General features: G+C 36.3%; 1 protein-coding gene across 7 annotated transcripts in view; it reads left to right on the top strand.

The window, feature by feature from the left end:
* Positions 1-25,563, top strand: part of Pde6 (phosphodiesterase 6) — an 840,004-nt gene that overhangs the window by 642,404 nt on the left and 172,037 nt on the right. For all 7 annotated transcript variants that reach the window (XM_069822899.1, XM_069822895.1, XM_069822898.1 and 4 more), the window contains one exon: positions 14,731-14,889. In XM_069822899.1, the coding sequence (XP_069679000.1) occupies positions 14,731-14,889 (159 nt within the window). The remainder of the gene's footprint in view (positions 1-14,730; positions 14,890-25,563) is intronic.

Genomic DNA, 25,563 nt, shown 5'->3' with positions numbered 1-25,563 from the left:
GCTTTATTTAACCTGGCAGAGTTAAAGCTGTAAGGCCTTCTCTTACACTCAACCAGGATTAAAACTTGCTTACACAGTTGAACATAAAACTGGATCGGAATTAAGTAATTACATACTAATACAATTTAGATACATAATGAGATCAAAAGAGGTAGTTACATAAAATTTACCTCATAAAATAAAAACAAACATAGTGGAATACATGTTAATGTTGTTAGAATCAAATACGAATCACATAAAACCAGAAGCCGATAATTCAATAAAAAAATGTACACAGTAAAAATAAAAGTAAACACATTAGTATACATATTAGTATTAGATTACAATTAAGTAGGATTTACATAATTAAACCAGAAACCGACAATTGAATAAAATGTACACAAAAAATAGATTAATAATAAAAAACAACACAGTGGGATACATATTGGCGTTAAGTGATAAATAAACACGATTTAGGTAATAAAAATAAGAAACAAAAAAAAAATAAAAATAAATACAATGGAACACATTCCATTAAATATTTGCAACGCGTTAGGTCTGGCAACTCATCATAAGATATTTTTCTAATTTACATTTAAAGGAAATTAAACTTCGGCAGCCCTTGACTTCAGGCGGCAGAGAATTCCAGTGACGAGAAGTAGCAACAGTGAAAGATGAAGAATAAAGAAATGATGTATGCAGTGATATAGCGCTGGCCTTCTATGCCGAAGGTTGCGGGGTCGATCCCGGGCCAGGTCGATAGCATTTAACATTTAGGAACGCTATATCATCATCATCATCATCATCACCATCATTATCATTATCATTATCATTATCATCATCATTATCATCATCATCATCATCATCATCATCATCAAATGTTATAGGCTATTCTTTCTCTCTTTATTATAGCTGGAATATGTTCTTCTTCTTTTTAGAAATTGAACACCATTTTTAACTTGAGCGCAGCAGAGGAGCCAATTTACAAATGGCATTAAATTTCATCGTTCGAACAAACAAAATCTACAAATTCGGTTTGATTAGGAAACATTTATTTTCCACGAACTCACAACTCAGCTGATTATGACGTCGTATTGGATCACATGGCATACAAGGAAGTATGTGATCATGTAGTGTCCAAAGTACCATTGATATGTTACATACTAGCTATTCGTACATGTTCCAAAATGCCACGTTACGCCTGTGTAATTATATATGATACTCTTATTTCGGAACTGTTATTTTGGTACAGTTGTAATCTTAACGAGAAAATAACTTTTCCCATCTCTTTTGAAGAGTTGTTAAAGGGTTAGGCACAGCTTACAGCAGTAAAATTTTTGTAAATATTAAACATTTTTCTTCCTCCATTACTGTCTATTGTACAGTAATAAAATTGGTATGTGTAAAACACTGTTCTTCTATACGAAAAATAGTAATATGCATTACAAGAGCGGTATGTTGACGTTTTCATGTTCGAGGAAAAGTTTGAAAAAGCGAGACTTGAAAGAAAATATACCGCTCGTGTATTGTACATTATTTTGTGCGAAGATAGTTTATTACATACCTGAAAGAGGAATTTCTAATTAGTTGCAATGAAATCTCCATCTTGGTTTCTGTTTAATGACGGCAACTTCGGAAAACCAAAATATCTTTCTTCAACATTGTTGCTATAAAATGTTTTCTGTGTTTACTATACTCCAGCAGGCCGTGATATACGTCTGTCTTTTTTTTCCCCACAGTCTATAAATGCGAACTTAAAACAAACGGTAAGGTAATGTAATGATTTAGAGTTTACTTAATTTTTGCAAATATTTAAAAACAATAATTAACAGTGCAATTTAGGTCAAATTGCAGTGGTAAGTTTCCAATTTATAATTATTACTATATTGAACGTCTCTAAAAATAATATGTTAAAAGCCTAAAGCAGTAAAATCAATATGTCACTTAAGTGGTAAGAAGAGGGAAATTGTTATGTGTGTTAGGTTGGGAATACTGAATGTGGAATTTTAGACTTACCGCGGATTGGTTTTGTGCGGAAACCAAGCAAATACGTACGATCTCGCACAAAATATTTTTACGATTAAAAAAATTATTTATATCTATTTTTTTTTAATTAAATAAGGTGGCAGTTCACTGTGCAGTGATGAAGCTTTTCCCTCATAACTCATAAACTTGTTAACTTTTTCATGTTCTCTCTCTTTTATTTTATTGCTGAAACTCATGTTTACAATATCATGCTCTTCCAACTACATTTCTTAATAATTTTTTTTCATTTGTGTTAGAAGAAAATACTGATATTTGACCATTTTTTAAAATGAATTTATTTTTATCAGGCAGTCTGTCAAAGATAGAGCAGTTATTTTGCATCATATTGTAGATATGACATGCATAAATACGCACAAAAAATTTCATCACAGAATGTTCGATACTTTTTGAGTTATGACGGAAACGTTTGATCACTGCACAGTGAATTTTGAATTTGAAAATATATATATATATATATATATATATATATATATATAATTGTTTCAAATCGTAAAAATGTTTTTTTTTTTCATATAGCAGAAGGGCAGTGTTTTACACATACTATCTTCCTTATTGTAGTACAAGGTACAGTAATGGAGGAAAAAATGTTGAATATTTCCAAAACTTTACTGCTGTAAGCTGTACCTAACCCCTTAAGTAAGATGCAGTATGAGACCAATGACTACGAAATCATGGCAACACGCTTGTCGTCCCATGTAATTACAAAAAAATTACAGTCCGCGTTACCGTTTTTGGCGTGTGAAATAAGTAATGGGAAAGTTAAGAGCTAGTGTGTTACATTTACCGCAGTCAGTCTGACAACGGTATTTGAAAAATGGCTGATGTGACGTGTATAGGAAGTGGTACCATTCTCAGCTGCACTAGCGACATGCTCACAAACTGGGCACTATATATCTAGGACACACGCCAAAAATGCTGGCGCCAGCTATAGCAATGACTTTATTCCACATATTTAGAAATGGAATATTCAAACACTTCTCTAAATTAGTCTGAGATACGTATACGTAACTTCGTTGTTCACCAGCACCAATTCCCAGCATTGTAATCGAATCGAAGTTTCCTCGAGAGTATCGCCGCACGGCTGAATGTTTTCGTTGTGGTATTTTGCAGGTTTCTCCTGACTTAATTCGAAACCTAATTGTCGCGCAGGCGATGAAATATGTAAATGGATATGAGAGGGAGAAACAACTGTCGAGGAGTTCACTGGGTCGTGCATATTTATCAGCTCCACATATTAACTAAACTAATACAAGTGCAAATTCAGCGCTATGAATTCGACTGAGAGAATGCAGATTTCATGGGACCAGAAAATTACAAAGAGGAGAGGGACTTGAGCATTCATTTCGAGCAAGAAAGACTTTCCCCACAGCTTCGTGTTGTTACAAAACCGTTGCTGTATTTGTACGGAACTATCAGCGACAAATGCTGAGGGCATTTAGACAATAACCTTCCCAAGTATTAACAGAACTTCGCCACAAAATATGTGAAATGAGGAAATTCACTGCTCAAAACAATTAGAGGAACACTATGAATTATTTAAATATTTTTTCATCGGATAAAGGTACAGACATGAAATTAATAAAGTATATTATTCATGGTTATTTATGTCCACATTTATCTCCATGTCAATAAAAACAAATGAATAATGTCAACAAACAACTTTTTAAAACATTGCACTATATAAGAAATTGAATCTTGTCCTTACTTATCAAACTTCAACACCCGTTATAATAATAATAATAATAATAATAATAATAATAATAATAATAATAATAATAATGATTTATTTCACCTGGCAGAGTTAAGGCCATAAGGCCTTCTCTAACACTCAACCAGGAGTAAAACTGCGATACAAAAAACACTACAAACTTACAAAGTACACTACAATTTTACACACAAAACTGAATACGATAATAATAATAATAATAATAATAATAATAATAATAATAATAATAATATGTAAACAACAAGTAAGTAGAAATCAGACATAATATATAACATACAGAAAGAAAAGAAAAAGCACAATAAAATGTGAACTGCAGGTCAAAATAAATGAGACAAACAAAGTATAAAAAATAAGACAATTATTGATGATAATAATAATAACAATAATAATAAGAATAATGATAGAAAATAAGAACAGTAATAATAATAATAATAATAATAACAATAATAGTAGTAATAAAATAGTGCCATGTATTGTGGGTCCCTATCACCACGGCAAGGCGCGTCCTCAGGTTGCGGATCGAGGAGACGGCCTCCAGATATGGAGGGTAGCTCCGAATATATTAAATAAGCAGTCGCGGACAGCCGATGAGGGATGGTCCTCCAGCTTGGGGGTTGGGCGAAGGGCTAACAACCCATCACCGTAAAAAACAGCTTGTTACGAATCCTTCAAATAAGCCTCGGAATGGGACTGATTCTCTGGCACGACCACAGCAAAGACCTTTAGGGAGGCCGAGACGTAGATGGGAAGATAATATTAAAATGGATTTGAGGGAGGTGAGATATGATGATAGAGACTGGATTAATCTTGCTCAGGATAGGGACCAATGGCGGGCTTATGTGAGGGCGGCAATGAACCTCCGGGTTCCTTAAAAGCCAGTAAGTAAGAAAGTAAGTAAGTAAGTAAGTAAGTAATAAAATATTGCAGTACAAAAAAGCATACAATGAATGCAATATTTTTAGGTACACACAGTAAGGAAAAATATGAATATATATATTCATTCATTTATTCATTTATTTTATTCCATAGATCTTACATGAGCAATGAAGCTTTAAGATGTGGAACAAGTCAAAATTGTACAATATTATAATTACAATTTTTACAAATTTTTATGGTTTTACAATTTAGTATTTTTCTACAATTTTTACAATTTTGTGCAATTTTTTACAATATTTTCGCGAGATGTAGTGAGATGAGGTGAGGTCCAAGGATTCGCCAAAATATTACCCGGCATTTGCCTTTTGGTTGGGGAAAACCTCGGAAAACCCCAACCAGGTAATCTAATCAATGGGGGTAATCTAATCAAAGGGGTTGATGCCAAGGACTCGCCATAGACCATCCGGCTTCAGTCCCACGGCAACTTATCACATTATATATATATATATATATATATATATATATATATATATATATAAACAAATGTGAATACGTGGAAACATGCAATACAACACTTGTCATAATAGTTAGTTTGGCAACTCGTCATAAGATAATTTTCTAACTTGGATTTGGAAGATTTCAATGTTCGGCAGCCCTTGACTTTAGGCGGCAGAGAGTTCTAGTGACGAGAGGTAGCAACAGTGAAAGATGAGGAATACAGAGATGATATGTGAAGTGGAATTTCTAGCGTGTTATCGCGTTGTGATCGAGTATTAATATTATGACAGCGAGAGAGAGTATGAAAACGAGCGAATAAATAATAGGGGGACGAAGTGTGCATAATTCGATATAAGAGAGAAAGTGAGTGCAGATTTCTCCTCTCATGTAACCTAAGCCATGATAACTTCTCGAAAGAAGGTTTGATATGATCATAGTATCGAACATTACAAATGAAGCGGACGCACGCGTTATGAACACGCTGTAGTTTCTGAGCAGAATCAATCCTGAGATCACCGAACAAAACGTCGCAATAATTGAAGTGAGGTAGAATGAGTGTCTGTACCAGCGCCTGTTTTGATTTAGATGGATAATGATACAATATTTTTAGTGAATGGAGAATAGAGAATGCCTTCTTACATGAAGGTCTAGTATCGTGTATGGCCTCCACGACATTCGATGACAGCTTGGCACCTTCGTGACATGCTCCCTATGAGATTCTGTATTTCCTCTTGGGGGATATTCTCCCATTCCTCCTTTAGAGCATCTCCAAGTTCCTGCAGGGATTGTGGAGCTTGATGTCGGTTCCTGACTTTCGTATCCAGAAGAGCCCACAAATGTTCAATAGGGTTGAGATCCGGGCTGATCGCTGGCCACTCCAGTACCTCAATTTAATTCTCCCTTAAATAATCCCTGGTGACAGCAGCAGAATGTGCCCTGACATTATCCTGAACAAACAGAAAAACCAGGGTCTACTCCGATGGCAGCAGGTACTAGATGCTCTTTTAGAACGTCCTCGATATACCGGACAGCATTTAGTCGTTGGGGAACAATATGAGGTCCGTACATAATTCCGGCCCATACCATTATGGAATCTCTACCGAATCTATCAATTTCCTGTACAGTTTCTATTTAGGTGAGGGGTATGAACTTTTTCCATTGCTGGTAGCCACAATAAAAAAATTAAGACACAACGTTTCGAAGGGTGGTTCTCCCTTCGTCTTCAGGTGGAAAGGAGAGAAGAGAAAAAAAAACCTACTGTTGAGATCGTTACGTACAGCTATTCTGTATGACTGATCGTTGATTCCTCGAAAATCGAAAAATCTAAAGAGAATTGGGAGGACAAATTTAAAAGGTACGCAAAACGCGTCCTTGCAAGGGGTTGGGAGCTGTACAAAACTAAATATGTGAGCTCCAAGCCTGTTGGCCACTAGTCTCACTCCGGGTTACGCTGCTCCACTGAAGGAGCTCTAGAAAATTTTGAAGGGGAAGCCGAAATTGGACGTAACCTCTTATGTACCACATACGCGAGGGGGACGGAGATTTGATCAAGTGATCACGGAACGGGGCGAGGAGGAGATGGCTGGTGTTTGCCGTTAGGATGGCGAGACACTGTCATCTGATGACAAAGCAAGTGAAGGCCGTCGGAAGAAGCGCCGTGAAATCTAAATGTGCAATTTGAGAGGTCCCTGTCCTTTCAAATTGCGACTAATTGAGTGACCTCGTACATTTAATAGACAATTTATAGGTTCTGAACTAGGGCATCCGTCGTTTACAAGAAAAGGGGAATATATATATGGGGAAGGGCATATAGGTCCGTGCCCATTTATTATAGGGCTCATCCGGACATTTGTCTTACGCCTTAGGAAAACCACGGAATACCTTAGGCAGGATGAGCTGTCTCATATGAGAGACTAGTCAATTTGGCTATTATGTAAGAGGTGATTGTTGTCATGAGCCTTGTTAAATCGTCACAATTTAGAGACCAGCCATTTGGCTTTATGGTGACTCAATTGCGAAGAGAGGGGAGAGATGTAATTATTAATTAATTTAGAGTAATTAGGGAGATTCATGGGGATATGAGTGCAGTGGCCCATTTCTTTTAGGACTCATCCCGACATTTGTCTTAGCGCCTTAGAAAAACCACGGGAAAACCTTTGGCAGGATGAGCCGTTTATTCCTGGCTTCGGTGGAGATTATAATTAAGAAAGACCCGAAGTTATTAGCAGTATGTTGGCACTAGACCAAACAGAATAAAGAAGATAGGCGTGAAGTGACTAAAAAATTGACGAAGACATACAAAAGGAGGGGGTGGGGAACTGAAAAATTGAACAAATGTTATGATACCGCGATAAAAAATAAAAGAAAGATAAAAAGGAAGAAACTAGTAACAAAGAACATGATAAAAAAAACTACTCCTGCCACCTAGCGGTAGCAGACACTACTACTAACTACTAAGCTGCAACACTAGGTTACGTTGTCTAATGGTGGAGATGACCCCAGATGGTCTACGTGGTGTTGGTGACAGCATTCTTCCCCTTGTATTGAATATTTCTGATGTCTTGTTCAACTATAGGTAACCAAATATCCGGAAGAATTAGACTAGGTTGACTAATGACATTGTCCGAGAAACTCATATGTGCGGCTTCCTTGTATTTCCTCTGTGTCAGAGAACGCTCAGTTTGTAGGATTGAAGTATTTTCCCACTTTATTTTGAGTCCGGATTCAAAGCAGTGTTGTGCTATTCTTGATTTATCTTGTACAGTTTCTACAGAAAATCTTTCCCTTGGCCGTCCCCACACCCTTAAATTGACCATCACAACGTGTAAGTCGATACCTGGATTCGTCCGAGAAGAGCACAGACTGCCACCGGTTCAGGTTCCAATCTGCATGTTTTTCAGCAAATGTTAAGCATTGCTGCCTGATGATCATTTGTCAAAGGCTGTTTTCAACAGGCATTTTTGGACGAATATTCTCTTTCCTTAATCTGTTCCTTACCGTTTGGTCCGAAATCCGGATTCCAAAAGCCATGTAGAGGTCATTCTGCAGATCTCTCGCAGTTTTTTTACGCTGTCGAGAAGCAGAAAGGACCGTGTATCTGCCGTCCTGGGAGCTTGTTTTATATTTGCGGACCTGGCCAGGTCTGCTACAATACTGACCTGTCTCTCTGTGCCTGTTGAGTATCCTGGACACCACGGAAGGAGAAACCTCAAGCTCTCTAGCCACTTGTCTCAGTGATTGACCTTATCGTAAAAGAAGTAGAGCATGATTCACTTCGAACTCATTTAAATGCCTCATTTTCTCAGAGGCTTTAGTAAACAAGGCAATAATCAGCATTCGTCACTATAGCAACGTCAGAAAGCTTACCAATTAGAAGTTGTCAATGCCTTCCGTAATCAAAAATGTCTCCATATTTGCTATTTTAAGTAATTACTCTGTATTTAGGCCATGGATCTCTAAAAAAAATTCTATCCTTAGATTAAATTAGTGTTCCAATTTACATATTGTCCAATTTTCAGTATCACACCTTCAAAAAATACTAACTTATTCAATTTATTACAAGTGTTCCTCTAATTATTTCGAGCAGTGTATTTTTAAAATCCGCTTTTTTAAACATTCTTTGCTGTAGCTGAACCGGCAGCAATTATACTTACATGTTCATCAAATCAGCTTTCTGTTTACAGCAAGGAGTCCTGGTGAAGGTAACTTATGTCCCGACCACTATATGAGACATAGACCAGTTTTATAATAATGCTACACATCTTTTAGCATGACTTGTTGATTGTGAGCCACCCCAAACCCAGACCTGCACCTCTAAGAGCACCAGTCCTTGTAATACTCGTCAGTCAAGGCCTACTGACATAAATAAAAGCAATTAATAATATATATCTGTCATGACAACCTCATAAAATATCCGTCAATTGAATAATCGATCTTGCTACGTACAACATAATTATATTAGGCTATACTACTAACCATACCCGCGCGCTTCGCTGCACTTGTTATAAAGAAGTATCTTTGACAAATCTGTTATATTTACAAATACAGCTTTGTTATTGTTAGTGAATAATTAATTTATTATCAAGTAGCAGTACCCGTGCGGTCCGCTGCACCTGTTAGAAATAAATATAAAGTAATTACATAATTTAAATAGGACGTTTGATCCAGGGAACATTCGTGTTTGATAGAAGGATAAATCGTTTAATACGTTACTTAATTTAAATTGCATCCAAATAATTAAAATGCGATCATTTTGATCCAGAGACACTCATTTGGTGCAATGACAATTCCTTCAACTTGTTTCTTAATTTTTATTACATGCAACCATAGTTTAATGAAGATTGACATCATTTAGATTTAATGTGTATATTTTATTTTACCTGTTATAGGTTTCCATTGAATTATGCTAATAACTTAATTTTAACCCTTGTTTTCCACGTATTCAGTAAATGGCGCTTGGCCCACTATGGTACTGAACCCTTCAAATAACTTAAATTATATTATATAATATTACATATTATATTATATTATATTATATTATATTATATTATATTATATTATATTATATTATATTATATTATATCAGAAGTTACTGTAATAACATTATAGCAATATGTAAATCTAGAGAAACTACACTTTCCAATGGTGAAATAATAATTAATTATACAAATCGGTTAATTTAGCTTCCGATATTACTTCATACAAACAGAAACATTCTCTGTAGGCTATCTTTCATTGTTGCTGTCCAAGGCCCCTTATAGACGAAGTCATTTGTTTTTTAATTCATTACACGGCCTTTGATGGCAGTTATTTTAATTTTAAAACTAATTTATCTCATTAAATATCAGTCCTATCAAAATTTCTCAAGGAATAAAACTTATCAGAAATTATTTTTAAAGAAACTTTTGTTGTGTAACATTTTTCACAAAAATCAATAATAAGCGAGATATTTCGATTTATTTAATTCAGGCCCCCTTATAACCCCCCTTTTAAATAATGTATTTTGAATGCCATATAGCCTAAAATCTAAGTTACAACGAACTTAATTTATATTCCAATTTTCATCGAAATCCGTTCATCCATTATCGCGTGAAAAGGTAACAAACATACAGACAGACAGACAAACAAAAATTTCAAAAAAGCGATTTTCGGTTTTAGAGTGGTTACTTATATTATACTAGGACCAATTATTTTTGAAAAATCGAAAATTACCAGAAAAATTTCGGCTACAGATTTATTATAAGTATAGATTATAAATCGTTTGCTCCTGAACTACTTTCAAAGTTGTATTTAGAACTATGAATGTAACTGTTATTACCATTCACTAGGTTATGGAGTTCTTCGATTAATTCTACTTTTAAGCTTGGTATTATGTTAGACTCAACATCGTCTGAAATAGAATATATTTGTAAGAACTGAAGGTTGTTACTCAGCTGGAAGAAGGCTTTGTCACCAAACGATACCATTTGAAGAAAGGTGTTGTACTGAATCATATTATTTAAAACATGTGTTGATAACGGATGTACTACTATAAGCACCTACCTAAGTTTTTAATTGATTGTGAGGACTCTTAAATCTCAGGAAGAAAAACGTTTCCAGCAGCGCAACGTATTCAAGACTAATTTACAAACATGTTAAACGAATTATTCTTGCGATGAAAACGGATGCTCCACAGTATAGAGTTCTATTTACTATGGATGCTCCTTAGACCAATTAATTATATTTTAGTTATGCACACATGCCCTCAATGCAGAATTCTATGACGTTATTACTGTAATATTGTTGTTATTTTTTTTATTGCAAAATTCGGCCATAACTATGCGCAAGCGATAAAAGTTGCACAAGTGTTGCAAATATTTTGTTATGTATACAATTTTTTCTTTCTTATGAGTACCTAACCCATATATTTCTCTACTAAATGAGACTGCGTTAAATGATCTACTCACATAATTTGGCCGAAGAAAGTGTGCTGGACAGTTTTAGTTAAGTACAGTATATGCAGGTCTTATTTTACAAGATAGCAACATTTTTATAACTTCAAAATACACATCTGTCTATGTTCCAGAAGATTACCCGGAGTTCTCTAATTATCCGATCGTTCGAGACGACGAGACGATGCTCGAGAAGCAAGATGGCAGCATGAAAATGGTTGATGTTTCTTGTTCGAATCTCAGTAAAATCTATCTAATCTTTTTACATGTTTGTTTAAGTATATTTCAAAGAAGTAAGACTTGATAATGAAAGGAACTTGAAAATAAAGTTTCCAATAATACATGTACCTCTAAAATGGCTTCACAACACCAGAAAAAGAGAGCAGAGGGAACTACATATGTAGCTGGGCAATTAAAAGGTATCATATCATGTTAGAAGCATGTTGTATTTCAATGTTATTTTTCTCCCATTTAAGTTTTTTAATATACCTACAACTTCAAAGGCCTATGCCGTGCGCTATTGTACTAATCTGTGCACAACTGTACTTATGCCGTGCGCTACGATCCAAACCGTGCACGACTGTACTTACTATACCGTGCGGTACTGTACTATCCCGTGCGCTACTGTACTAAGGCGTGTACAATTGTACTTATGCCGTGCGCTACTGTACTAAGGCGTGTACAATTGTACTTATGCCGTGCGCTACTGTACTAAGTCTTGCACAATTATACTTATGCCGTGCGCTACTGTACTAAGCCGTGTACAATTGTAGTTATGCCGTGCGCTACTGTACTAAGGCGTGTACAATTGTACTTATGCCGTGCGCTACTGTACTAAGTCTTGCACAACTATACTTATGCCGTGCGCTACTGTACTAAGCCGTGTACAATTGTAGTTATGCCGTGCGCTACTGTACTAAGTCGTGCACAACTATACTTATGCCGTGCGCTACTGTACTAAGACGTGCACAACTATACTTATGCCGTGCGCTACTGTACTAAGACGTGCACAACTATACTTATGCCGTGCGCTACTGTACTAAGTCGTGCACAACTATACTTATGCCGTGCGCTACTGTACTAAGACGTGCACAACTATACTTATGCCGTGCGCTACTGTACTAAGACGTGCACAACTATACTTATGCCGTGCGCTACTGTACTAAGTCGTGCACAACTATACTTATGCCGTGCGCTACTGTACTAAGTCGTGCACAACTATACTTATGCCGTGCGCTACTGTACTAAGTCGTGCACAACTATACTTATGCCGTGCGCTACTGTACTAAGTCGTGCACAACTATACTTATGCCGTGCGCTACTGTACTAAGTCGTGCACAACTATACTTATGCCGTGCGCTACTGTACTAAGTCGTGCACAACTATACTTATGCCGTGCGCTACTGTACTAAGACGTGCACAACTATACTTATGCCGTGCGCTACTGTACTAAGACGTGCACAACTATACTTATGCCGTGCGCTACTGTACTAAGTCGTGCACAACTATACTTATGCCGTGCGCTACTGTACTAAGGCGTGTACAATTGTACTTATGCCGTGCGCTACTGTACTAAGGCGTGTACAATTGTACTTATGCCGTGCGCTACTGTACTAAGTCTTGCACAACTATACTTATGCCGTGCGCTACTGTACTAAGCCGTGTACAATTGTAGTTATGCCGTGCGCTACTGTACTAAGTCGTGCACAACTATACTTATGCCGTGCGCTACTGTACTAAGACGTGCACAACTATACTTATGCCGTGCGCTACTGTACTAAGACGTGCACAACTATACTTATGCCGTGCGCTACTGTACTAAGTCGTGCACAACTATACTTATGCCGTGCGCTACTGTACTAAGTCGTGCACAACTATACTTATGCCGTGCGCTACTGTACTAAGGCGTGTACAATTGTACTTATGCCGTGCGCTACTGTACTAAGGCGTGTACAATTGTACTTATGCCGTGCGCTACTGTACTAAGTCGTGCACAACTATACTTATGCCGTGCGCTACTGTACTAATCCGTGCACATCTGTACTTATGCCGTGCGCTACTGTACTAAGACGTGCACATCTATACTTATGCCGTGCGCTACTGTACTAATCCGTGCACAACTATACTTATGCCGTGCGCTACTGTACTAATCCGTGCACAACTGTACTTATGCCGTGCGCTACTGTACTAAGTCGTGCACAACTATACTTATGCCGTGCGCTACTGTACTAATCCGTGCACAACTGTACTTATGCTGTGCGCTACTGTACTATGCCGTGCACTACCGATTAATCGATTAAATTCAATCACTTACTTACTTACTTACTGGCTTTTTAAGGGACCCGTTGGTTCATTGCCGCCCTCACATAAGCCCGCCATTGGTCCCTATCCTGAGCAAGATTAATCCATTCTCTATCATCATATCCCACCTCCCTCAAATCCATTTTAATATTATCCTCCCATCTACGTCTCGGCCTCCCCAATGGTCTTTTTCCCTCCGACCTCCCAACTAACACTTTATGTGTATTTCTGGATTCGCCCATACGTGCAACATGCCCTGCCCATCTCAAACGTCTGGATTTAATGTTCCTAATTATGTCAGATGAAGAATACAATGCGAGCAGTTCTGTGTTGTGTAACTTTCTCCATTCTCCGGTAACTTCATCCCTCTTAGCCCCAAATATTTTCCTAAGAACCTTATTCTCAAACACCTTTAACCTATGTTCCTCTCTCAAAGTGAGAGTCCAAGTTTCACAACCATACAGAACAACCGGTAATATAACTGTTTTATAAATTCTAACTTTCAGATTTTTTGACAGCACACAAGATGACAAAAGCTTCTCAACCAATTAATAATATGCATTTCCCATATTTATTATGCGTTTAATTTCCTCCCGAGTGTCATTTATATTTGTTACTGTTGCTCCAAGGTATTTGAGTTTTTCCACCTTTTCGAAGGATAAATCCCCAATTTTTATAATTCCATTTCGTACAATATTCTGGTCACGAGACATAATCATATACTTGCTCTTTTCGGGATTTATTTCCAACCCTATCATAAATTCAAATCGCTAATCGATTCAATATTTTGATCGATAGACAGCACTAGGAAAAACTTGAAACATACAATGAAGTCATTTGAAGATATGAAGATATCAGCTCTTTCGTGAAATAAATAAATTTATAGGTTTCTCCATTTATTCGTGTAGTATTTGTATTGGGAATGGTGACATAGTAAAAATAAATTGTGACTAGCCGTGTGAAAAATATAGTGAGAAGAAAAGTATTTATCATCTTTATCTCACAGAATGTTTTAAAGATTTTTTAATTTTTTTATTTTGTTATTTTACGACGCTGTATCAACTACGAAGTTACTTAGCATCGATGAGATTTGTGATAGCGAGATGGTATTTGGCGAGATGAGGCCGAGGATTCGCCATAGATTACCTGACATTTGCCTTACGGTTTAGGAAAACCTCGGGAAAAGCCCAACCAGGTAATCAGCTCAAGCGGGAATTGAACCCGCGTCCGAACGCAACTCCGGATCGGCAGGTAAGCGCCTTAGCCAACGGAGCTACACCGATGGCTTTTAAAGATTTAAATTCCCCGTACAAGTACTGCGCTTTTGAGCCTTCATCTGTGGATTAAAGCAATTGGTTTTCTTTCTTGTTCCAGGACCCAAGATTCAACAGTGAGATCGATCAGCGAACTGGCTACAAGACGAACCTGATCCTCTCTATGCCGATATGCAACTACGAGGGAGAGGTGATCGGGGTGGCTCAGATCATCAATAAAACGAACGACACGCAAGAGTTCACGAAGCGCGACGTTGAGGTGAGTTGACAATTATTTCAAACATTACAAATTAAATAAATATTATGACACATTTCAATCCCGAAATAGTGATAGTGATAGATTCATTGATGTTACTTCACAAAAGTACAAAACTTAATAATTTAACAAAAAATCTATATAGACCTACAAAAGTAGTGATACATAATAAATATACAATAAGTTCCTAAACTACTTAATTTATCGCAAATCTCAATAATTTATTGGTTCAAACTTGAACTTACGTCTGGTTTTAGTGCATGTTTAAACCAATCGTGATAACTATTAAGACTTTAAAACTTATTTATCTGCTCCATTTCACAATTTACTACCATAAATATTTTTAATACTTTTTTAATTTTAACTCTAAATTCAAATTCAAATTCAAATTTATTTACAATTTACATTTGAATTTACATTTGGATAGATATCCGAAATGAGCATATGCACGTGCTCGGGTACAGTCCAGTAGTTTACATAAATTTTACAGGGTTCAAATAATAATGCTGATGATATAAAATAATAGTAACAATAATAATAATAATAATAATAATAATAATAATAATCTATACTAATAATAAATCTGTAGCCGAAATTTTTCTGGTAATTTTCGATTTTCCAAAAATAATTGGTCCTAACATACAGTATATAATTAACCACCCTGAAACAGAAAATCGTTTTTTTTTTTAATTTTTGTTTGTATGTCTGTCTGTCTGTATGTTTGTTACCTTTTCACGCGATAATGGCTGAACGGATTTCGATGAAAATTGGAATATAAATTAAGTTCGTTGTAACTTACATTTTAGGCTATATGGCATTCAAAATACATTATTTAAAAGGGGGGTTATAAGGAGGCCTGAATTAAATAAATCGAAATATCTCGCTTATTATTAATTTTTGTAAAAAAGTTACATAACAAACGTATCTTTAAAAATAATTTGCGATAAGTTTTATTCCTTGAAAAATGTTGATAGGACCGATATTTAATGAGATAAATGAGTTTTAAAATTAAAATAACTGCCATCTAAGGCCGTGTAATGAATTAAAAAACAAATGACTTCGTCTATAAGGGGCCTTGGACAACAACAATCGAAAGCTATGAAAGATAGCCTACAGATAATGTTTCTGCGTTTTTATGAAGTAATATCGGAAGCTAAATTAACCGATTTGTATAATTAATTATTAATTCACCATTGGAAAGTGTAGTTTCTCTAGATGGACATAATGCTATAATGTTATTACAGTAACTTCTGAGTGAATCGAGGACAGGTAAGATTAAAATAGATTCTTATGCACAGAAAACTTGATAGGCTATTCTGTATTTTCGTTTCCTGTATTTCCTAAACTAATTTTTATGACCAAATGACTGGTCTCTGGATCAAAATGATCGCATTTTAATTTTTAATTAAATTTAAATTAAGTAACATAATAAACGATTTATCCTTCTATCAAACACGAATGTTCCTTGGATCAAATGTCCTAATTTAATTATATAATTACTTTATATTTATTTCTAACTGGTGCAGCGGAGCGCACGGGTACTGCTAGTATTTACATAAAACTGCGTGTGGTTGCTGTCAGATGTCGACAGACGAATAGCTTTACTACGCTCCACTTCCATGTACAAGGGGTTTTTGACGAATAGTGCGCAAAACAAGGGGAACAAGGGGAATGGAGAAAAAAGTAGTACAAAAAGAATACAAAAAATGTAAGGGGAATGGAAGAAAAACAAGATGAATACAAGGAGAATATAAGGATAACAAGGAAAGAACAATTATGAAAAGAGGAGGACACGGAGAAGAATGGGGATAAAAACTCACTGGTGTATAGTTTACCACAGTCTAGTACATGGACATCATTTCATTTTTATTTCAACCTTTATTGTACCTGAGTTTTTTAATGTACTTCACTCCCACCCCTTCTACTAACGAAGTTCCAACTGTCCTCCACACAGAACCAAGGCCGCATATAGTAAGCAGTACTGAGTTAGTCAGTATAGAATGTTTCAGAAATATGTTCGCGTTTTCCAGTGACAAAAACTACCAATATTGAATCATATTTTCTCACAGGTACTATTGTCCGTTTCCCTACGTCGCATCCCGATATCCCCCACCTGCTTCTGTTCGCTCCATTGTAAAGGCTAGTGGCTGGGCTTTCTTAGCTCTTTTCTTAAAACATTAAATTCTGTTAGGAATTGGACGTCTACGTAATATTATACAACTATTTAAAATAATATAAATCAAAGGGCCTCGTTAAGTAATAAGCTGTCACGGGATTCCCCCCCTTTCTATGATCCTGCGACATAACCACCTGAACGGACAGTAGATAGCATGTCTGAGTAATTTTATCTGTGCGGGTCGGGCAGAAGTGAAGACTGAATTTACAGTACGTAAGTTACTCTTTTATAGAGTTGATACAGAATTATTTCAACATGAGTTACTAGTACGAAGGACGAAACTGGTAATTAGAATTAGATGCAATAGTCTATAGTGCGATAATAGGCACAAAAGAACTGAAGCCTGTATCGAAATGAACGGCCACCATTTTCAAAAATGTGTTTAAATATCTATATTATGGTTATTTTTCAATTTAACTTCATTCTCTATATTGTACGCTAATGTGCTGCATAATGAATACGTCCGAATGGATAACTCAGTTCGTGAGTAAAAACACTTATTGTTAATACGGTACTGTATTTTGATTAAACAAAAACCTAATGAAAATTATCAAACTCAAAATTGCGATATTTCCTACTTTACGTAAATGGATGAACTACTTTTCTTCCCTCCTATACCTAGTAAAGTGATTTATTTGTATTTTACGCCAGTATCATCAAACTCCAGTCGTGGAAGGGGGTAGCAAAGGTGTTTTCTGTTCCCAACCATTAATCCAAAGGTATAGCCAGGTTAATATTAAAAATGTTAATAAAAATAAAATGATGTCCCTGTATGTACAGTCACGAAGCTTGAGTTGTTGAGGGTACTAGGAACAATAGACTGTGCAGGTACTATTTCGCATTGTCTGTGATGAGGCGATAGTAGCGATCCTAGTGGTTAGCAGCTATCAATGATGCATATTTCTTACGTATTGAGCTTCGTGACTGTATATACTAGACTGTGGTTTCACTATGAATCAAATCTTTACATAGAAATGCTTGTTAAGAACAGCGGACGAAACAAGGAGAAAAAATAGAATAGAGTAAGAATAAGGGAGCTCGAGGAAAACAAAGGCAATACAAGGAGTACAAGGCGGATACAAGGAGAACAGAAGGAACACAAGAAGAACGAGGTAAATACAAGGAGAAGATGGAAATACTTACTTACTTACATACTTACTTACTTACTTACTGGCTTTTAAGGAACCCGGAGGTTCATTGCCGCCCTCACATTAGCCCGCCATTGGTCCCTATCCTGAGCAAGATTGCTGTGGTCGTGCCAGAGAATCAGTCCCATTACGAGGCTTATTTGAAGGATTCGTAACAAGCTGCCTGTCTGTCCTATGTAGAAGTTGTTGCAGGTGTTACATTTGAGTTTGTATACGCCTGTCTGGTTGTATTTGTTTGTTTGTGTTGTTGGTGTGTGGAGATGTTTTTGTAGAGTGTTATTTGTTCTGTATGCGATGTTCTAATTTAATTTCTTGAATCACTAACATACGAAAACAAAAACACACACAAGATTGCAACCTCATTCAAGAAATTAACTTACAACATCGCATACAGAACAAATAATACTCTACAAAAACATCTCAACAAACAAACAAATACAACCACACAGACGTATACAAACTCAAATGTAACACCTGCAACAACTTGTACATAGGACAGACAGGCAGATCATTTCAAACACGTTACAAAGAAGACATCACAGCCATACTAAAATTACAAAACACTTCCACATATACAGAACACGTCACAAATACTAACCACACATACAGAGATATCAACACAGACATGGAAATTTTACGCATCCAACCAAAAATCCAGAAACTAAACACACTAGAAAAATACGAAATATATAAACACACAAAAACACATCGAAATTAAATTCTCAACACACAACTCAATTTCAGAACACACTCCCTTTGACTCCACAATACACTACACAAACACACCCTCACAGGAAACAAAACAAAAGGCGCCAAGACCAGCAACAACCAGTTCTGATGATGGCCAATAACAGGCCGAAACATGTAACAAGGTAACATAAAATTTAACAAGTGAAAGACACACGATACGTTTTTCAAAACAATCTTTTATATTCTATGTAATCTGAATGAGCCTGTTCACTCTCTCAGTAGGATTGCAGACTGGAAGATCCCGAGTTCAAGCTCAGGTATCTATAAGCGGAAATTTTGATCTCATCAAATCTTCCTCACCAGCTCCGAGTCAGCTCAGCGGCTCATAGAATTGAGAATTATATTTTTCCGTTTGTAAAGGCCGTCTGAGCGTAGTGCTAACGACATTGATTTCTTTTAGTGCTATTAAGATATTATGGAAGTTCTACCTTCTGACTTTTATGTACCTAAATAGCGCGTACGCGAAACTTTGAACTTTTACTTCGGCTTAAATCAAACTCAGGAAAAAGTATATAGAAGAAGAAGATCGAGATTGATTTTATCTTCTTATTTTTAGGCTCTAAGTCTGTTACTGCCAGATAAAGAATCTCTCCATGGAGTCCAGCTTCTTCCTTGCCTTGTACTTTGAGAGTAAATATTTTAGACTTCAAGTGGATTGATGGGTCGGCCTTAAGAGTTTTCTAAACATGGTTTTCTTTTCATATGAAACTGTTTTATAAGAAGAAACTGTTCCTAAGCAATTAACATCTTAAGTTCTTATAAGACATTCTGAGATCTGTATTCACGATGGTTTTCAATTTGCTTTTTCCATTAAAAATTGTTGATTTTACGTTCCGATTATGCAGTGCATGAGGATAAAACATCAGCCATGTTGTCTGTCTGCATACATCGACTTTTCCTACACTACTGGAAAAGTTTAATTTGAATTCACTATTTACATGACAGTTTATTTGTCCACACCTGTGGAGTAACGGTTAGCACGGCTGGCCGCGAAACCAGGCGGCCCGGGTTCGAATCCCGGTCGGGGCAAGTTACCTGGTTGAGGTTTTTTCCGGGATTTTCCCTCAACCCAAATTTGAGTAAATGCTGGGTAACTTTCGTTGCTGGACCCCGGACTCATTTCACAGGCATTATCACCTTCATATCATTCAGACGCTAAATAACCTGAGATGCTGATACAGCGTCGTAAAATAACCTACTTAAATAAAAAAATGACAGTTTATTTGGTAGTCATTTCCATCATATAGGCCTATAATTGTGGTTCCCCCAATAAAACAACAGTTCAAGTTCAGAAAACTAAATTTTACAGAAGAATGTTTTATTATTATTAACAAGTTTTAGGTTATGATTTTACACAATCAAACTGCATATAGCATCAAGTTGTAATGTTTATGTATTTTTTTGGGTACAGAATAATTAAGGATTATTTAAGCTTCACTTGGCACGCTGTTGTCTTTAAATCTTCATTGCGATAGCCTACTGAATTTAACTTTGCTCCATTATAAAAATACTAAATGAATAGGGTGTAGATTCACATAAACAATAAAAGAAGTCTGAAAAAATATTTCAGACAGAAATAGCCTACATCTAAATATCGCTTATAAGGAAATTCATTCATTCATTCATTCATTCATTCACTCACTAATTCATTCATTCATTCATTCATTCATTCATTCATTCATTCATTCATTCAGTCGACCTGGTTGGCAAGTTGGTATAGCGCTGACCTTCTATGCCCAAGGTTGCGGGTTCGATCCCGGGCCAGGTGAATGGCATTTAAGTGTCAGTAGATTTACTGGCATGTAAAAGAACTCCTGCGGGACAAAATTCCCGCACATCCGGCGACGCTGATATAACCTCTGCAGTTGCGAGCGTCGTTAAATAAAACATAACATTTTTTCATTCATTCATTCATTCATCCATCCATCCATCCATCCATCCATCCATCCATCCATCCATCCATTCATTCATTCATTCATTCATTCATTCATTCATTCATTCATTCATTCATCCAATGTTCTGCTCAAGGGCAGGTCTTTCACTGCAAATCCAGCCTTCTCCAATGTTTTATATTTTCTGCCTTCCTCTTTTACATTCTTTTGTGACCCATATCTATAACTCAATGTTGCCTATTATCCGATACCTTCTTCTGTCCCGAACTCTTTCCCGGTCACCATTCCTACCAGTCCATTCTTCAGTAGGCAGTTTCTTCTCAGCCAGTGACCCAACTAATTCCTTTTCCTCTTCCTGATTAGTTTCAGCATCATTCTTTCTTCATCCACTCTTTCCAACACAGCTTCATTTATTATTCTGACTGTCCACTTCACACATTCCATTCTTCTCCATATCCACATATCAAATTCTTCTATTCGCTTCTCTTCACTTCGTCATAATGTCCATATCTTCTTTAGGCCTATATGATAAAAATATATTAATGCAAATAATTTAATTAATTCAAAATTCTATTTTTCTTCAGTGTTACTCCTTTCTACGAGCTCCCGTTCAATCAAACTCACGTCTTTCTTATACTAATAATTTCACAAAAAGTTACTTGAGTACAAGAGCGCCTTTTCCATTTAATTCTGTACTTCAGATGTGAAGGTTTCAGATATGTGTTGCAATTTGTTATTAAATAGTCATATACCCTATACAGAATATCTATATATATATATATATATATAATTTGAACTGGTAATGGAAATTACGGGAAAACGGCTGAACGGATTTTAATAAATAACCCCTCATTTTGAAGCTTGGAACTCAAAGTTCTTCAGAAAAATAGTAGTTTTCAGTGAAATGTCAATTTTTCAACATAATTTTCCTATTTTCCAAACTCCATCTGTTGTCAGTTTTGAGAACTATCTAATTGCATTTCAGAATAAAACAAAACACATACTACAGTAAACAATATTACACGAAGGCCATCATCTGCAAGAATGCTGACATATTTAGAGCTCAAATTAAATTTGTTATTAAAAACTTAACTTACTAAAAATAATCAGAGGTTCGATTCTGTGGTGTGTAATTTTCTGGGTACAGCTGTGTATTGGATATTAAAAACTACAAAACTTGAGGTGGTTTGATGACATTATTACCATTAGAAATAAAATATTATTGTAGTTAATGTCATGATGTGACTATTTTTCATTAATTATACATATTAATGCTATTGATGATATGAAAGTGAAACGTTTTGGTGTTATATAAGTAGATGTATAGAATAACTTAAATTAGATTTTGATTTCTATATTTTACTGAGTGGCGGCTATATAGTATATGTTACTGAAAGGTATAAAACTTACGTAAAATAATAATATTATTAAAAATCAAATATTTTTATAGTTATTAATCAAGTGGGGTTGAATTTTTTTCATATATTTAATGGCGGTGTGGTGTAGATATTTATATGCGTGGTTCTCTTCAGTATTGGCTCGAGAGAGAGTATCTTTCATTATTATGGAAGCAAATAACTTTCAGAATGTCTGTTATTCGTCATTGAACGTCTAATGAACTGCGTTCGCAGCATTTGCTGCACAAGCCACTAGTATTGAATATATTTTCTCGTAATAGTGAAATCTTTTTTGCATTGATGTCATACACCATCCTTATATTTGGTATAAAATAAGAATACGAAAAACCCCTTTTGTCTTCACATCCTCAATGCATTATAAACATTTAAAACCACTGATTGTGCGGCAACTTCTCTAGCTGCTGTGCAATGCGGGTTGTCTAAACAGAGAAACAATGGAATTGTGGTATAGGTGGCTGTATGTAAATAGACCATTGTCCCACGCTTCGAGGAATGACCATGCAAAGTTTATGCACGAACACTTAACACGGGCTGAAGCACCTCCTATCTGCCCTGTGTAATGTACTCTCTCTATGGCATACATTCCATTCAACCGACGCTTCTATAACAGTCAATGGAGCCATGTGACCTTCTCCTAAGCTATCATATCGCCGTTAATGTTTTAACATCTATCGCAGAATTAATATTATATTTTCAGTAACACGACTTCATCTGAACTACCTCCGGGTGCATCATCTCCATTCTCCTGTGCTACATGCCCTGCCCATCTCAAACGCCTAGATTTAATGTTCCTAATTATGTCAGGTGAAGAATACAATGCGTGCAGTTCTGCGTTGTGTAACTTTCTCCATTCTCCTGTAACTTCATCTTTCTTAGCCCCAAATATTTTCCTAAGAACATTATTCTCAAACACCCTTAATCTCTTTTCCTCTCTCAAAGTGAGAGCCCAAGTTTCACAACTATACAGAACAACCGGTAATATAACTGTTTTATAAATTCTGACTTTCAGATTATTTGACAGCAGATTAGATGACAAAAGCTTCTCAACCGAATAATAACACGCATTTCCCATATTTATTCTGCGTTTAATTTCCTCCCGAGTGTCATTTATATTTGTTACTGTTCCTCCAAGATATTTGAATTTTTCCACTTCTTCGAGGGATAAATCTCCAATTTTTATGTTTCTATTATGTACAATATTCTGGTCACAAGACATAATCATATACTTTGTCTTTTCGGGATTTACTTCCAAATCTATCGCTTTACTTACTTCAAGTAAAATTTCCGTTTTTTCCCTAATAGTTACTTATTTATTTACTTACTTCCGTACTTACTGGCTTTTAAGAAATCCTGAGGTTCATTGCCGCCCTCACATAAGCCCGCCATTGGTCCCTATCCTGAGCAAGATTAATCCATTCTCTACCATCATATCCCACCTCCCTCAAATCTATTTTAATATTATCTTCCCATCTACGTCTCGGCCTCCCTAAAGGTCTTTTTCCCTCCGGCCTCCCAACTATCACTCTACATGCATTTCTGGATTCGATCATACGTGCTACATGCCCTGCCCATCTCAAACGTCTGGATTTAATGTTCCTAATTATGTCACGTGAAGAATACAATGCGTGCAGCTCTGCGTTGTGTAACTTTCTCCATTCTCCTGTAACTTCATCCCTTTTAGCCCCAAATATTCTCCTAAGAACCTTAATCTCAAACACCCTTAATCTCTTTTCCTCTCTCAAAGTGAGAGTCCAAGCTTCACAACCATGCAGAACAACCGGTAATATAACTGTTTTGTGAATTCTAACTTTCAGATTATTTGACAGCAGACTGGATGACAAAAGCTTCTCAACTGAATAATAACACGCATTTCCCATATGAAGGGTACATGGGAATAACGATCAAGGTCCATTTTAGAAAGTTTCGAGAAAAACGAATTTTAAAGTTTAAGCACTTAATACTTTGTTATGTGTGTATTTAATAGAAATTGACGTAGTGGAATGTCAAGAACGATGATTTCTTATTACTAGCTAGACCACTTGATAGTACTTCGTTTTCACTATAAGATGGCATTATCAACTCAATTTCGATTTTTGATGGACCTTGGTCGTTTTTCCCGTGCGTATAATTTCCTCCCGAGTGTCATTTATTTGTTACTGTTTCTCCAAGATATTTGAATTTTTTCCATTTCTTCGAGGGATAAATATCCAATTTTTATGTTTCTATTTCGTACAATATTCTGGTCACGAGACATAATCGTATACTTTGTCATTTCGGGATTTACTTCCAAACCTATCGCTTTACTTACTTCAAGTAAAATTTCCGTTTTTTCCCTAATAGTTACGTATTAAATATTTAAAACTAGATTGTATAATCGTCACCTGAATGCAAGAATTAGGTAACTTGATTTTTCATATTTTGTGACATTGCCTATTTACTTATTTATTGCACTAAGGAATATGTCTCGTTTTCTTTTACCTATTTGTTGTATTGGATAATAGATGTCGCTGGTATCGTTCAATTAGTTACCAAGTTCTTGCATTACATTTTGTGCGATTTTTGCTGTGCTATAAAAGAGGTACCTAAAAAACGCAAATTTCGAGTTAGCTAGTTCTTGCATTCACGTGACAAATGAGATGGACATATAAAACGAATTTTGAATGATAAAATGAAAATTACATTATATATATATATATATATATATATATATATATATATATATATATATATATATATATATAATCTTTCTGCAAAAGTAAGCACCTGACTAACTATCGCAACGTGTGATTACTTGTGAAGGAAGTTAATATATATTGTGACAGCGACGTGAGATTCGAACTCACGACCAGCATCCCGCAAGAGAGCAGACCGCGCGGGCTTCATGGAGCACTGAGGGACGGCGCGCGGCGGGGAAAGGGGAAAGGGCCTACGCGGCGAGAGAGTGGAGAGAGAGTACGCGCGCAACTGCTGCGTACGGAGTAAAGGGGGGACGGACCCTCCCGACTCTTCGAGAAGTCCGTCGAAGTGGAGATATCCAGATAATTCTCTGCACACCTGTAGAAATTTCTCGCAACTATGATTTCGCTATAAAAGAAGAAACGCCAGCGAACTCGAGCAGTTTTCAGTTGATTAGTCAGCCAGTCAGTGAGAAAGTCAGAGCAAGCAAGCCAGTCTTGTGTACCGGAGTTCGACTCGAGTGTGCGTCCGCAACTGTATCAGCATCCGAAGGCCTGAGTTCGAGTGCAGTAGACCGCAATTGGAGGGACCTGAGTTCGAGTGCAGTGGACCGCAGT

This window comes from Periplaneta americana, chromosome 4 (genome assembly GCF_040183065.1).
Source record: "Periplaneta americana isolate PAMFEO1 chromosome 4, P.americana_PAMFEO1_priV1, whole genome shotgun sequence".
Taxonomy (NCBI): Eukaryota; Metazoa; Arthropoda; class Insecta; order Blattodea; family Blattidae; genus Periplaneta; species Periplaneta americana.
The sequence above is the reverse complement of the archived record's forward strand: the minus strand, read 5'-3'. Positions and strand labels throughout refer to the sequence as shown.